Source organism: Lynx canadensis, chromosome D1 (assembly GCF_007474595.2).
Source record: "Lynx canadensis isolate LIC74 chromosome D1, mLynCan4.pri.v2, whole genome shotgun sequence".
Classification (NCBI taxonomy): Eukaryota; Metazoa; Chordata; class Mammalia; order Carnivora; family Felidae; genus Lynx; species Lynx canadensis.
This window is the reverse complement of record NC_044312.2, coordinates 40,653,822-40,668,339: the sequence shown is the minus strand read 5'-3', so window position 1 is coordinate 40,668,339 and position 14,518 is coordinate 40,653,822. Positions and strand designations below refer to the sequence as shown.

General features: G+C 47.3%; 1 protein-coding gene across 1 annotated transcript in view; it reads left to right on the top strand.

Annotated features, from left to right (window-relative positions):
• FAT3 (FAT atypical cadherin 3) overlaps positions 1-13,913 on the top strand; it is a 76,004-nt gene extending 62,091 nt beyond the window's left edge. The window contains exons 10-15 of the mRNA XM_032595063.1: positions 1,227-1,616; positions 4,150-4,364; positions 5,872-6,009; positions 7,215-7,358; positions 10,654-10,851; positions 13,866-13,913. Coding sequence (XP_032450954.1) covers positions 1,227-1,616; positions 4,150-4,364; positions 5,872-6,009; positions 7,215-7,358; positions 10,654-10,851; positions 13,866-13,913 — 1,133 coding nt within the window. The remainder of the gene's footprint in view (positions 1-1,226; positions 1,617-4,149; positions 4,365-5,871; positions 6,010-7,214; positions 7,359-10,653; positions 10,852-13,865) is intronic.
• Positions 13,914-14,518: the final 605 nt, after the last annotated feature.

Below are 14,518 nucleotides of genomic sequence, written 5' to 3'. Positions count from 1 at the left end.
CACACTAAGTGTAATAATTTCCTCAAGAAATGGTTGGCTCTTGTCCATTGCTAAAATCTCTAGCACCTAGAGTAGTGACGGATAGATTCCAGATAAACATTTTTTGAAGTAATTAATTTGTATTTCTCTTTTGGTGGCACATCTTTACCCCCGTATTTATTGGCACCTTAGAGTTTTTCTTAAAGATGCATGGGGTTGGGGCGCCTGGGTGGCGCAGTCGGTTGAGCGTCCGACTTCAGCCAGGTCACGATCTCGCGGTCCGTGAGTTCGAGCCCCGCGTCGGGCTCTGGGCTGATGGCTCGGAGCCTGGAGCCTGTTTCCGATTCTATGTCTCCCTCTCTCTCTGCCCCTCCCCCATTCATGCTCTGTCTCTCTCTGTCCCAAAAATAAATAAACGTTGAAAAAAAATTAAAAAAAAAAAAAAAAGATGCATGGGGTTCTCTAATATATGAAGAATACCCAACTATTTATGATATCTGTTGCCAATATTTTATGTTTTTTTATTATTTAAGTTAGTTGTATATGTTACTTACATACAATGTTGTTTTTTTTTTTTTAACGTTTATTTATTTTTGAGACAGAGAGAGACAGAGCATGAATGGGGGAGGGTCAGAGAGAGAGGGAGACACAGAATCTGAAACAGGCTCCAGGCTCTGAGCGGTCAGCCCAGAGCCCGACGCGGGGCTCGAACTCACGGACCGCGAGATCATGACCTGAGCCGAAGTCGGACGCCTAACCGACTGAGACACCCAGGCGCCCCACATACAATGTTTTTTTGAGAGAAAGAGAGAGGGCTCACACACACGTGAGTGAGGGAGGGGCACAGGGCGAGAGAGAAAGAGAGAGAGGATATTTTGGCTTTTCAGTTTTTAAGGCATTTATTTATTATTAATTTATTTTGAGAGAGAGACAGAGAGAGCGAGTTGGGGAGGGGCAGAGAGAGAGGGAGAGAGAGAATCCCAAACAGGCTCTGCAGTATCAGCACAGAGCCCAACTCAGGGCTCAAATTCATGAACCGTGAGATTATGACCCTGAGCCAAAATCAAGAGTCGGATGCTTAGCTGACTGAGCCACCCAGGTGTCCCTGTACATTTTTATGCTTTTGTAGGACCAAAGCTGTTGGCTTCTGTCTTTACTGATCTTCTTTCTATGAGTAGCCATGATATTCTAGTGCAGACCGTCATCGAACAGCACTCTTCTCACTAACGTTCTTGCGTCTCCCGCAGGCATCAACAGGAAGGTGGTGTACTCCCTGGCCGACTCTGCCGATGGGTTCTTCTCCATCGACGGCTCATCAGGCATCATTATCCTAGAGCAGCCGCTGGACCGAGAGCAGCAGCCCTCCTACAACATCAGCGTCCAGGCCACCGACCAGAGCCCCGGCCAGGCTCTCTCCTCTCTTGCCACGGTCACCATCACTGTCCTGGACATTAATGACAACCCCCCTGTGTTTGAGAGGAGGGACTACCTGGTGACGGTGCCTGAGGACACCTCCCCTGGCACCCAAGTGCTTGCTGTTTTTGCCACCAGCAAAGATATTGGCACAAATGCTGAGATTACGTATCAAATCCGGTCTGGGAATGAACAAGGGAGATTTAGAATCAACCCAAAGACAGGTGGGTAAACAGCAACCTGCTTAGAATTCACAGCTTCACTTTTCCCCTGCTTCTCCTAACCATCTAGCTGCCCTCTGGGTGGCCTCTGCTTCTTCCTCTTCCTCCCTCCCAGTGGAAGCACATCACGCAGACCCCAGGGTGCCTTCTGACACTCTGCCTCCGCGCCTGCCCCCTGCCAAGTTGTAAGCTCCTGGCTGTGGGCTCACTGGGCAAATACGTGACCTCCAGGTGGGCTCCAGGATTTCTCGTAGGAAGGCTTGGGAGCAGTAAGGTGGTTCATAGATGGGGACAGGAAATAATATTTGCGCACCGAGCATAAGGGTTTGCTTCTTTCCCTCTCTTCTCTGTTTTTGCTCGATTTCGTTTTGGGTTGTTTTACTTGGATCATGTGTTTATGTGTTTGGAAGTGCTCCTGGAGATGAGCATCCCAGTGCCCCTGTCCACGCTCAGGCTGCCACTCTCTGGTCACCTGCCAAAGAAGACATTGCTAAGTGGTGTGCGTGGTGATATGCAGGCCTTCTCAACTGTGCACCCCAGTCGGCTGGAACCGGCTCTGTATGAGTCCTGTCCACAATTCCCAGTCAGGACACTGCCCTTTCTCACCACGCCCTTTTCAAACTCAGGGGCCATGTGGCATCACCTAGGGAAAACACACCTGGAAATAAATCAAGAGAACAAAAGGAGAACCCTAGGCCTTTCTTTCTATTAGGGAGTTAACTATTGGGAGCATTTTGGGTAATAAAGATGATAATAAAATAAAGATGGTGATTCAAGAAACAAGTTGGGATATTCTTGGGAGAGTAAACATACTCACCCTTTCCACTATGTATTTTCCTAGTGTTTGTATTCATATTTTCACAGCACTTTCATGGATAATCTCATTCATTTACCTATTTCCCTATGAATAGTCATAATCAAAGCCATCCCATTTTTCAGGTGAGAAAGATAAGTCTCTCGCACTTTGCGTCCATTGGACGCAACTCCCTCATCATCACACGAGAAAAATGCACTTGCTGAACAGGAAACTCATAATTAGCAACATCTATTTAGCAGGTTGAATATGCCAGACTCTTATTAATTCATTGGTTATTTCTCGCATTTTCCATATGAGAAAAACAGAGCTTCGAAGAGGTTAAGTAAGTTCCCCACTGTCCACTGTGAATCAGTAGAGGACCCAGGATTTGAGCTCAGATCTTCCTGATTCTAGAATACGTGCTTTCACCTCTGTAGAGCACTGCTATGCTGGGGTCGGGGGAGGTGCAAAATAAGGAGATACCGTTCCTGCCCTTAGGTGTAGGGAGGTGGAAATAGCGATGGAAGAACTGCATTAGCAGCTTCTCCCAGCAGTACCTCTGTTTATTAAGGTCATTACTTCAAATTAAAATGTATGGGATTTTCCTCATTTAAATACGTGTTAGACTTAGTCTGTCTAGTTATGGCCATTGTATATGAACACCACGGGGAAATGGTTAAGTACTGTTTAAATTTGGCACTACATAACGAGACTGGGATACAAAACAAAGCACTAAGGGTGGTAATTGCTAAGAAAAATTAATTATGGGGAGAAAGAGCCTCTTGTTATAGGTATGACTTCTGTTTCTCACCTTAAACAGAAGGGCAGCTTTAGCAGCTAGAGAAGGTGCCTGCCTGGAAATGTGAATGGATGTGACATACTGACCTTGGTCCTAATGATTGTTTTCCAGTTGGTAGAAATGCCCACGAATGCCCTTGAGATCTGCTCTGCAGGCAGTACAATGACCAGTTACCAAGTGCAGAATGCAGAATTGAGTCACCTCACCAGAAAGGGATAGAATGGGAAGGAAGAGCACTCATAGAGCCCCTCCTAGAGGTGGCACCCCGCCAGGGCCTTTCTACTTGTTCTACTGGCTTAACTTAAATAGCTTTAGGACGTGGACATTCCCTTTGTTCTGTAGTTGTGGATGTTGAACTCACACTTATTAGTTGGCCACTAATCCCAGGTATTTCCTTTTCATTAGGTCACTGTACCTTGAGATTTCTGAGATCTTTGCCCTCTTTGTGCTGTCATGGTTTTAGATAAGCGCACTGTAACTTGGCAAGGCACGTTCGTGGTTAATTGAATTCAGTGAAGTTTGCAGATATTCACTTGCTGACCTGGGACAGGATCGTGCAATCACATCCACACATCTCAGCTCATTTTCCATCTGCCTGGGTCCAGTTAAGGGATCATCAGGAGACGCTTATCAGGGATGCCGGTTTCTGGCCCTTCTCCCTAGAGGCATGTGGGTGAATAATGCCGAAGATTTTCAGGCTGCTTGAGAGAAGTTCAGAAAGTATTGTAGAAACATTCAAAGACTTTATTTCTTCAGTGTTGCATCTGATGGATAGCTATGTTTTAACTGACAGCATTAATCAGACTCTGAGATGCTTTCAGCAGGGCATTAAATAAACAAATTCCTGAATGTCTAAAATTCTTGGCTGGAGATGATGTGATAAATATTGTCATGATTAGGGAACCGCTGACCAATCTTTTTTTCCTAATCTCTCTTCAAAGGGGGTATTTCTGTCTCTGAAGTGCTGGACTATGAATTATGCAAAAAGTTTTACCTGGTGGTGGAAGCCAAAGATGGGGGCACCCCAGCTCTCAGTGCCGTGACCACCGTCAGCATCAACCTCACAGATGTGAATGACAACCCTCCCAGGTTCAGCCAAGATGTCTACAGTGCCGTCATAAGTGAAGATGCCTTGGTCGGGGACTCTGTCATTTTGGTAGGTGCCAGTGGGAGATCCAGATGTCTGGGACTAATAATTCTACTAAAGAGAGTGAAAAACGTGAGCAAAGTCTGTCTCGGATTCTTGTCACACTCTCTCTTTATGGGTCCTTTTGTCCCCGAGGACTCTAGTCACTCACCAGTCTTTCAACTGTTCTTTCTCCTTCTGTACATTGGAAGGGTCTGATAAATTCATTTATACCAAAGTTTAAGTGTCTGATAATTACTTTCTTCCTGAAAGTGTATGTTATTCAAAAAAACAAAACAGACCACAGAATATATTTCTAATGATGGCTTCCACTGGTTTGTGACCTTAGATAAGAAGGTATTAGGTGGCTAAGGATAAAAGAAAGTCTGCCTCCCACCCCGCTCATGCACACACACACACACACACACACACACACACATGCACTCACACACGCACACAGAGTAGGACAGCTGCATATGGGAGCAAGATTAAGATTGCTTGGCCACTCTTAGAGAAGCTCTTTCTGGAGGGAATTTTTTCTTTTTTTTTTTTTTTTTAATTTTTTTTTTTCAACGTTTATTTACTTTGGGACAGAGAGAGACAGAGCATGAATGGGGGAGGGGCAGAGAGAGAGGGAGACACAGAATCGGAAGCAGGCTCCAGGCTCTGAGCCATCAGCCCAGAGCCCGACGCGGGGCTCAAACTCACGGACCGCGAGATCGTGACCTGGCTGAAGTCGGACGCTTAACCGACTGCGCCACCCAGGCGCCCCTGGAGGGAATTTTTTTCTAATACCAGTAAGAGCAAGCCATGTAAAGAGTACATGGGCTCTCTCAGACTTACAAATTACGTTTTGGAAACAGTGAGTTCCATCCTTACCATCATCACCACCCCTACCGGACAGGTCCCTCACATCCATCCTTATCTCTGGCTCCTGCAGCACCAGGTGTCAGTGTGCATTCTTTACACACCAGAGGTGGACTTCCCAGGACCACTTTCACGCATATAAATCCCAGTATCACCAATACGGAGCAGCAGGGCAGTGTGTTTGCCACGTGAGAAAGGGAATTTTCTCAGGCTTCCTTAACACAGAGGCGCATGAATTTAGAGAATGTCTGTCTCGGTGGCAGAGACCACTGTTTGCAGAACTGGGAAAGAATCACCAAACTCCCCCTATGAGCTTTAGCTCTATCTTCAGTGGCTCTATCAGTGAGCTTTAGCTCTATCCTCAGTGGCTCAAGGCCCAAGGAAAATCATGCCTGACAAGCATCAGGTGTAGGCAGACAAAAACTACTGGAAAGGAGGTGGCTGCTCCAGTAGTGGTGCCTCCCTCGTCCAGCCGAGCCATCCGTTCTTCTGCCGGGGGCATGATGGCTAGCACGTGAGCATAGAGAGCTCTAAGAAAACTGCCAGAGCTGTGCCCGGTTATAAAACCCGGGACCCTTAGAATAAAACTTTTCTCTGTCTCTCATGTCATGCCTTTTGTTGTTGTTGTTGTTGTTGTTGTTGTTGTTGTTGTGGTTTGTGTCCCATGAAGCTAATAGCAGAAGATGCAGATAGCCCACCCAATGGACAGATTCATTTTTCCATCGTGAATGGAGATCGGGACGATGAATTTGCTGTGGAGCCTGTCCTGGGACTTGTAAAGGTTAAGAAGAAATTAGACCGCGAACGGGTAAGCTAGTTTAGGCCAGCCCCTCCCACCCATGCCCATCCCTTCACTGGAATCCACTCAGGCTCCATGAGTAAAAGTAGGAAGATTCTGCATTCCAAATAATGAGAGTAAATAGGATAGGCTGAAATGCAGCATGACATATTTGGGTTAGACCTTTGAAAGAATTTTCTGCCAATAGATGCTGGCAGCTTCTTATTTATGGGTGTCTTAAAGGAGAAAGCAAAGATGTATCTTTCTCTTTGTGTAATGTTTATTTTTTAGAGAGAGAGAGGGAGAGAGCGAGTGGGGGAGAGGCAGAGAGAGGGGGCAGAGGACATGAAGTAGGCTCCGTGTTGACTGCAAAGAGCTTGATGTAGGGCTCAAACTCACGAACCTATCAGACCACGACCTGAGCTGAAGTCGGACGCTTAACCGACTGACCCACCCAGACACCCCCAAAGGTGTAATTTTCTGGATGCTTTGAATTTTGGTCCTTCCCAGAGCAAGGAGGCAGGAAAGTACCTTCAGCATTGGGATCCTGTGGTCCTGGTTTCATCCACAGCTTTAGCACTAGGTGAGCAGATATAAAAGGAGCATCTGAAGGTATTTAGGTCAGAAAGAATGATCCAGAAAACTCCTCTGCCAACGTTAAACAAAGTTTCTAAACATTGTGTTTTGTGACCCAAAATATATGTCTTCAAAGTGAAATTACAGGAAGAGATGTCATAGTAGTGCTACTCCAAAGCAGGAAAACCTCTTTAGGTGATATATCCCCATAACTCCTGAAGTTCAGAACTGATAAGGAAGATCAGGGTGACAGCTGTCGTGTTTGAACACAGGATGAGAACTGTAGTTGTAACCAGGGGTTGTTTTGTGCGTCCCCACCCCCCACTCCACCCCCGCCCCCCATCCAGGGGACACTTGGCAATGTTTGGAAACATTTTTGGCTGCCACAAATGGGCAGAAAGTGATACTGGCTTCTAGTGGGTAGAGACCAGGGATGTTGCTAAACATCCTACAAAGGCACAAGTCAGCCCCCGGCAACCAAGAATTACCTTGGCCCCAGATGTCAGGGGTGCCGACATTGCAGATCCCTGGTCTCGAGGACCAAGAGGGAAGGTGGCTGATCCTCAGCAAGGCACAGCCATTCCCGCGGCTCTTCTGAGTGTGTGCAGACTGAAGGAGATGCTGTCCGTCTTCACTGTCGGCCCTCTGTGCTTTGGCAGGTGTCTGGATACTCCCTGCTCGTCCAGGCAGTAGACAGTGGCACTCCTGCAATGTCATCAACTGCCACCGTCAACATTGATATTTCTGATGTGAACGACAACAGCCCGGTGTTCACCCCTGCTAACTACACTGCTGTGATTCAGGTGAGCCACATCTTGCCTGCTAGTCACCTGTCCTTGCGTGCCCAGCCTTCTTCCTCTGCGATGGTTTACTTACCATTTTTGTAAATTAGTCCTTTAAGTTTAATTTATTTTTTGAGAGAGAGAGAGAGAGAGCACAAGCAGGGGAGAGGCAGAGAGAGAGGGAAACAGAATCAAAGCAGGATTTAGGCTCCAAACTATCAGCACAGAGCTTGATGTGGGGCTCAACCCCATAAACCATGAGATTGTGACCTGAACCAAAGTCAGATGTTTGACTGACTGAGCCGCCCAGGCACCTCATTTTACTCACAAATTAAAACAATGGTTTTTGGGTTTTTTTTACCTGATATCAATTCATGCCATCATGAGACGGGTATGAAGAGAGCCTGATTCTTCCACAGCCACTGACTAATAAATAGTGATAAGCACTGTTGCCGATGGGGCTCTCTCAAGTGTCGGGTGCTTTACATGAGCCACCTGTCCCCCCCACAGCCTCGTGAAGTGGGAGGCTGGGGCAGCCCCCACTTTATGCTGAAGGAGCTAAGGGCCTGAGGGGCTAAGTAGCTCACCCAAGACCCTGCAGCTGCTAAGTGGTAGAATCGGGGTTTGAACTCAGGTCAGTGTTCTGCAAAAACCATCCTCTTCACAAGGACAGGCTGCCTTTCAGCTACTCTGTGCTATTCTGGCAACAGCGGGAGATTGATACAAACCGTCTCATCTCTCCAAAAGAGATTGGGCATCAGGATAGAGCTGCTACTCATTAAAATCAATCTTCCATAAGCAATTTGTTTAGCACTTTAAATCCACCTGCTCCTTAAAATTAGGTTGCAAGATGGAGTAGCTGGCATTCTATTCTCAGGGGGAATGACTCTTCTTCCCATCTATTTTTTTTTTTCAAAAGATGTTTCGGGGTTGCCTGGGTGGCTCAGTCAGTTAAGTGTCCAACTTTGGCTCAGGTCATGATCTCACGGTCTGTGAGTTCAAGCCCCACATCAGACTCTGTGCTGACAGCTCAGAGCTTGGAGCCTGCTTCAGATTCTGTGTCTCCCTCTCTCTCTCTCTGCCTCTCCCCCGCTCATGCTCTGTTTCTATCAAAAATAAATAAACGTTTAAAAAAAAAAAAGATGTTTCATGAGCACAGTGCTGGGTGCCGAGCTATCTCCTCTTCCTGACCACTGGAGGCTCGGGGAATCCAGTCCAGGAATGTTGTCAGTGTGGAGGACATAGAGGAAACAGCGATTGATACACGTGTTGTGGGGGGCCTCAGAGAGTCCTGAGAACCGGCTCTTGCCTGATCCAGTTTGGCCTCAGAATCACCTCCCACGGGGTCTGAAGGCTTTGAGGGGAGAAGGTGAGATGAGAGTGAGCCAGGTCTTGAGAGACCCCTTTGGAACAACATCAGGACTTAGTCTGGCCGTCACGGCCGGCTCCCCAACTCTGAGATGTCCAGGAGTCAGGCGGAGCAGAGAGGCGCTCGCTCGTAAAGCAAGCAGCCCCAGCCTCTTTCCTGCCACCTTGTCAACGAAATCGGATTCCTTCAGCAATGGTATTCAGGTCGTCCTCTCCTCTCTGATGGTCTTTCCAGTGGCTGTGCACTCATGTCCCCCTCCTGCTTCCGCACAGCTTCACCTAGGGGCTGCCCCTTCCTCCGTTTCTGTCTCTCTCAGATGGCCCTTCTCCAGGACCGACTCCCACGGAGGCACTGTCGGCCTCGCACAGCCGGTGTGCTCGCCCCAAAACAAAATGGGCTTTGCCCACTCAACATTCGGTTTTATGACACACATCGATCAGCTTGACAGCCTGTTTTCACATGCACAACAGGAAGCCAGCAGTGAAAGAAACGAGAATCGCAGCCATGAGCAGTGACCGCGGCTCCTATCTGCAGCGCCGGGGCCTGTCCGTGTTCTCTTTCACCCTTCTTTCTCAGATGGTGACCCTTGGGCCACACATTCTGTCTCTCTCTGTGTGTCTCTCTCCTGTAGAGGAAATGGCCTTTATAAAGTGAGCAAACAAATCAATAACTCTTCTATTTTGTGTGGTGCTGAGCATGCTGTCACTGTGAAATAGTAAATCTACATGGGGCTGAGGCGGTGCCATGGCTGATTCCAGAGGGAAACAGGGTCTAGTTCCTGATGACCAAAAGGCCACTTGAGAGAAGGAACAAAGTAAGACGTCTTTTGAGGTCCTTTTCTCTTTCTCCTTCAAAAACTGTTCCTCCCTTTTCCCAAACCAGGACAATTTCCTTTTTCCAACACATGGTTTTCATAAGACTAATTCGGCACAGCAAGCTGAAGCGTGCCCGCCCCGTGCACGACTCCGTCCAAACTGCCGTGTATCACGGTCTCCATCTCTGTGACCCAAACTTATTTAATGCTAAATCAGTGTCATCAGAAGGCCTGAACTAATGAAACTGACTTCAGGCCCAAGCTGTGGTAATGCCGAAGTCTAAACAGAATGGGGCAAGAAAACCAATGCCTGGGCTCCAGAGGAATTCAATTTGGCCTTTTTGGAGTGAGGAGAACCTTCAACCCAAGAAGAGCCTTTGTGTTTCTATTTTGGGGAACAGGCAGAAAGGTTCTGCGAAATAATCCTTGAATAAAAACATCAGGGTTTCCAGAAATTCTGATGACTTTAAAGGTTTTCTTTCTTTCCATTCTCAAGTGGAGAAATAGTGTGCTCGCTTTCCCTGTCCTCAAGAAAGACGGGAAAACTGTGTTCTGAGGGGTGAGATGCAAAGCCCTAGTTCCACCTGACGTATGCCTTTGTGTGTTTACTGGGAAGTTGCTAAGATGTGCCCCCGCCAAAGTCTGATGTTGTGACACTGCGTCACAGTGTTAGGGCTCAGCATGATTGTGTTGTGACAAGTGTGACGAAGTGCCTTCCTGTCCCAAAAGGTCGATGTTTCCTTGGCCCGAGAGGGTTTCCGACCTAGTCACAGAGGCTCGTGGGCACCACATGTTCCCAGAGCTGCTTAGGTGAACCCAGGGCCTTTCCAGCCTACAAAGGACAAGATGGAGGCGACACCATCCTGGGACCCTATGAACCTGTTCAATGCGAAGTTCTTGTGTTCTCTCCCGCAGCTCATTGTCTCACGGGGCGGTTGTGGGGAGGCAGCCAAGGATGCGGAGCATGACGCTTACAGACTCCAGCATATTTTCAGAAGACAAGATAATATTACAGGGAATCCCTTCTGCTGAAAGCCCTGTTTTCTAGCCGGTAATGACGGGTTTTTTTTTTTTTTTTAAATGTGAAGAGAGGTGTAATTTTATCTTCCTTTTTAATATACTCTTTTATGCAGGAAAACAAGCCAGTAGGCACCAGCATTCTGCAGCTGGTGGTGACAGACAGAGACTCCTTTCACAATGGGCCTCCCTTCTCCTTCTCTATTCTGTCGGGAAACGAAGAGGAGGAGTTCATATTGGACCCACATGGGGTCCTGCGGTCAGCTGTGGTCTTCGGGCACACGGAGTCTCCGGAATATGTGCTGTGTGTCCAGGTACGGCCCCATCCTCTGTCCACATCAGGCTGGCTTTCTCTTTTGCTGGTTTCCGTGCCCTGTGGATGGTTTTTCTTTGTTGAGCAAGTCAACATAATTCATTACCATGCAGGAATGTTCCCCTTTTAATCTCAAATTCAATTTCACACCAATAAAAGCGGCCTCTTTGTGTGAAATTGAACAGGAAGGAAGGGAAGCGTCATTGTTCAGAAGGGACTTTCCCATAGGGTGTACCAGGCAGACAGTCACTGGGCCCAAATCTGCATTCTCAAAATTCCTAGGGTTCTAATAGACCCACAAAGACAACTAATTGGTCGAGGCTTGCTGCTTTATACTGAGTAGACTTTGCCACATTACTCTACTTGGCAAAGCTTCCAATCTTTGTCCGAATATGATTGAGACATAGCGTGGCCTCTGCTTTTGAAGAGACCTTTGCTTGTAAGTTTTCCCAGTGAGGCAGGAGGGGACCAAGCACTCAGATGGCAGTGGTCTCCCAACATTTTAGCTTCCTCAAGGTCAATGGCCTTGTAAAATGAAATGGGACAAAGGGACAAAAGTGGCAGGTATGCAAAGGGTGTGGATAAGAGCAGGAAATGAGTTCCCAGGAATTAATTTTGCCAGTATCAAGATTTGGGTCCCATTAGTGAAACCAAGTGACTTTTTTTTTTTTTTTTTAATTTTTTTTTCAACGTTTATTTATTTTTGGGACAGAGAGAGACAGAGCATGAACGGGGGAGGGGCAGAGAGAGAGGGAGACACAGAATCGGAAGCAGGCTCCAGGCTCTGAGCCATCAGCCCAGAGCCCGACGCGGGGCTCGAACTCACGGACCGCGAGATCGTGACCTGGCTGAAGTCGGACGCCTAACCGACTGCGCCACCCAGGCGCCCCCCAAGTGACTTTTTACTCACTGTTGCCACAGAGGGCAACCTAAAGTCATTATTGATGGTGGCAATAATAACAATAATAACCCTTTATATGTGTGTCACATTCCATTATGTTCATTATTTCTTCTGGTAAGTTATGGCTTGCACTGCTCCATGTGACCTTCCAAATTAATGACTCTTGGCTCTGAGCATGCCAGTGAATGCTTTGGTTGCCACTCACTCCTCCAACAATGTTGAGTGAATATTTTTTAATATTTATTTAGTTCTTTATTTTTGAGACAGAGAGAGAGCACGAACAAGGGAGGGGCAGAGAGAGGGAGAAAGAGAATCCCAAGCAGGTTCCACAACCCTCTCTGATTGTTAGAGAATAGATTTCACATCTCACACCTTAGAAACACCATAGAGAACTTTCCCCTCCTAGTCCCTAATGTTAAATTACCACCAAGTCCTGAGTTTCTGCCTTCATAAGGTCCCCATATGCGTCAGTTACATGTCCTTTGTCATCGCCCCACTTCATTCACTACCTCCCTGTTCACTCATTGTTGCAGGAGCCTCCTGGGTGACTCCTCTGGCTTCAGCCTCATTCTTTTCTGATACATCCTTACACCCCTCCCTGAGTAATCATTCCACTTTGGTTATATCAGCCCGCCTGAACCAGGGCTCAACCACTACAGCCCCAAACACATCATGCCTTAGCCTGTTTTTATCAATAAAAGTTTATTGGAACATAGGCTTACCCATTCATTTACATATGCTCTGGCTGCTTCACACTGGAACCATAGTTGATTAGTTGGTAGAGATCATATAACCCCCAAAGCCTAAAACTATTTCTATCTAGCCCTTTACAGAAAAAATATACCAACTCCTTCCCTAAACTAAAACCATCTGTGGCTCTCTAGTGCCTGAAGATGTGGGGTCTGCAGGCCAAACTCCGGCCCCATTCTCTCCAATTTTCAATTTTGACGTCCTTCGGCAGACATGGTTTTCCAGTCCTGCTCAGTCCACAGGTCCTCTAATCTATCACCTTCCACCCAGCAGCTCCATGCCTTTCTGTCACCTCTCTGCTCTCTGACATTTGAGTGGGCAACCCTAGCCTATGAAGTCTATACTTATCCCTGTCCTTGAGGCCCTCCACAGCCTGACTTCAAGTTGAATCTCATTTGCTAACTTATCTCTTCCTACCTGACTTTTCCATGTCAGCATCTCTGGTTCATGTGGTTGATCACATAAAGTATGTGGTGATTTAATAGTAAAAATAACAATCACATTAACTCTGAGGTACAAAGTACTTCCGTGGGTCAGGCCTGTACTAAGCACTTTGCCATCACGGTGTCTTTTCATCCCCACCGTAGTAGAATCCTGTGAAGTAGGTTCTACTATTATAGTCACATTAAAGGCGCAGACATTTCAGTTCAGAAATGTTAAGTACTTCCACAAGGCCAGACACGTAGTGAGTGCCTGAATCAAGATTTGAACTCGGGTCCACATGATGCCCAAGTCCCTGCTTTACATTGCCTTCCACATACGAGGACATATCTCCTCAGATTTCATCTGACCTCCAAGGTCCACCGCATCCCTCCATCCTCAGAAACCCTCCCTGGGGACCCCGTCCACAGGAATCTATACCCGTGTCTGAAGTTCTATAGCACTGGCTACCCCCATGCTGCGCACAGAAGGGTTCAGGAAAGATGTGCCATCGGGTGCTTCTTCTGTCAATTCTTATACGTAGAAAGAAGGCAAAGCTTTCCAGGCTACCTATCTTTCCCTTCGGCATTCCATTTTTTATTCTGTACCTTAATTTATGCAATTCACACCTCATGTTATTTCTTCAGTGTACAGAAAGATGTCCTCTGGCCCAATCCAAAGGAAAGAATTGCAAAGATTGTTCCTTCAAGTAAGAACACCACTTTATGTACGATGTCCCCCGTGGCTTCTGTTCAAAATGAAAACAAGGCCAGTGTGTGGTGGGCATGTGGATCTCAGAGCAGCCTCCCTTCTCCTTCCCTGTTCAACCCCAACGGCTAGACTGTGTGCATATATTTTATCGTCCATAACAGAGTGTGCATGTAAGGACCAAAGCTGATTAAATCACTCCTCTTACTTCAATGCACGCTCTCAGCATTTTGCAGAACAGTAACAGGGGACGGAGGAAGAAGCAAACACGGGTAGAGGAATAGACGTCTTCTCTCTGAGTTTTGTTGTTCTAAAAGTGTTGTGATTTTTCTTTGTTCCTTGCCTTTCTCCCTCTTGGTTGTTTTAGGCAAAAGACTCCGGCAAACCGCAGCAAGTTTCTCACTCCTACATCCGCGTGCGGGTCATCGAGGAAAAGTATTCACAAGCCTACAGCCATTCCCCTGGAAATTTTCATTGTCACCATGGAGGATGATTTTCCTGGTGGGGTCATTGGGAAGATCCATGCCACAGATCAAGGACATGTATGATGTGCTCACGTTTGCCCTGAAATCGGAGCAGAAAAGCTTGTTCAAAGTGAACAGTCACGATGGGAAGATCATCGCCCTGGGAGGCCTGGACAGCGGCAAGTACGTCCTGAACGTGTCAGTGAGTGACGGCCGCTTCCAGGTGCCCATCGATGTGGTCGTGCACGTGGAGCAGCTGGTGCATGAGATGCTGCAGAACACCGTCACCATCCGCTTCGAGAACGTGTCCCCTGAGGACTTCGTGGGGCTGCACATGCATGGCTTCCGGCGCACCCTGCGGAACGCGGTCCTCACCCAGAAGCAGGACAGCCTGCGCATCATCAGCATCCAGCCCGTGGCGGGGA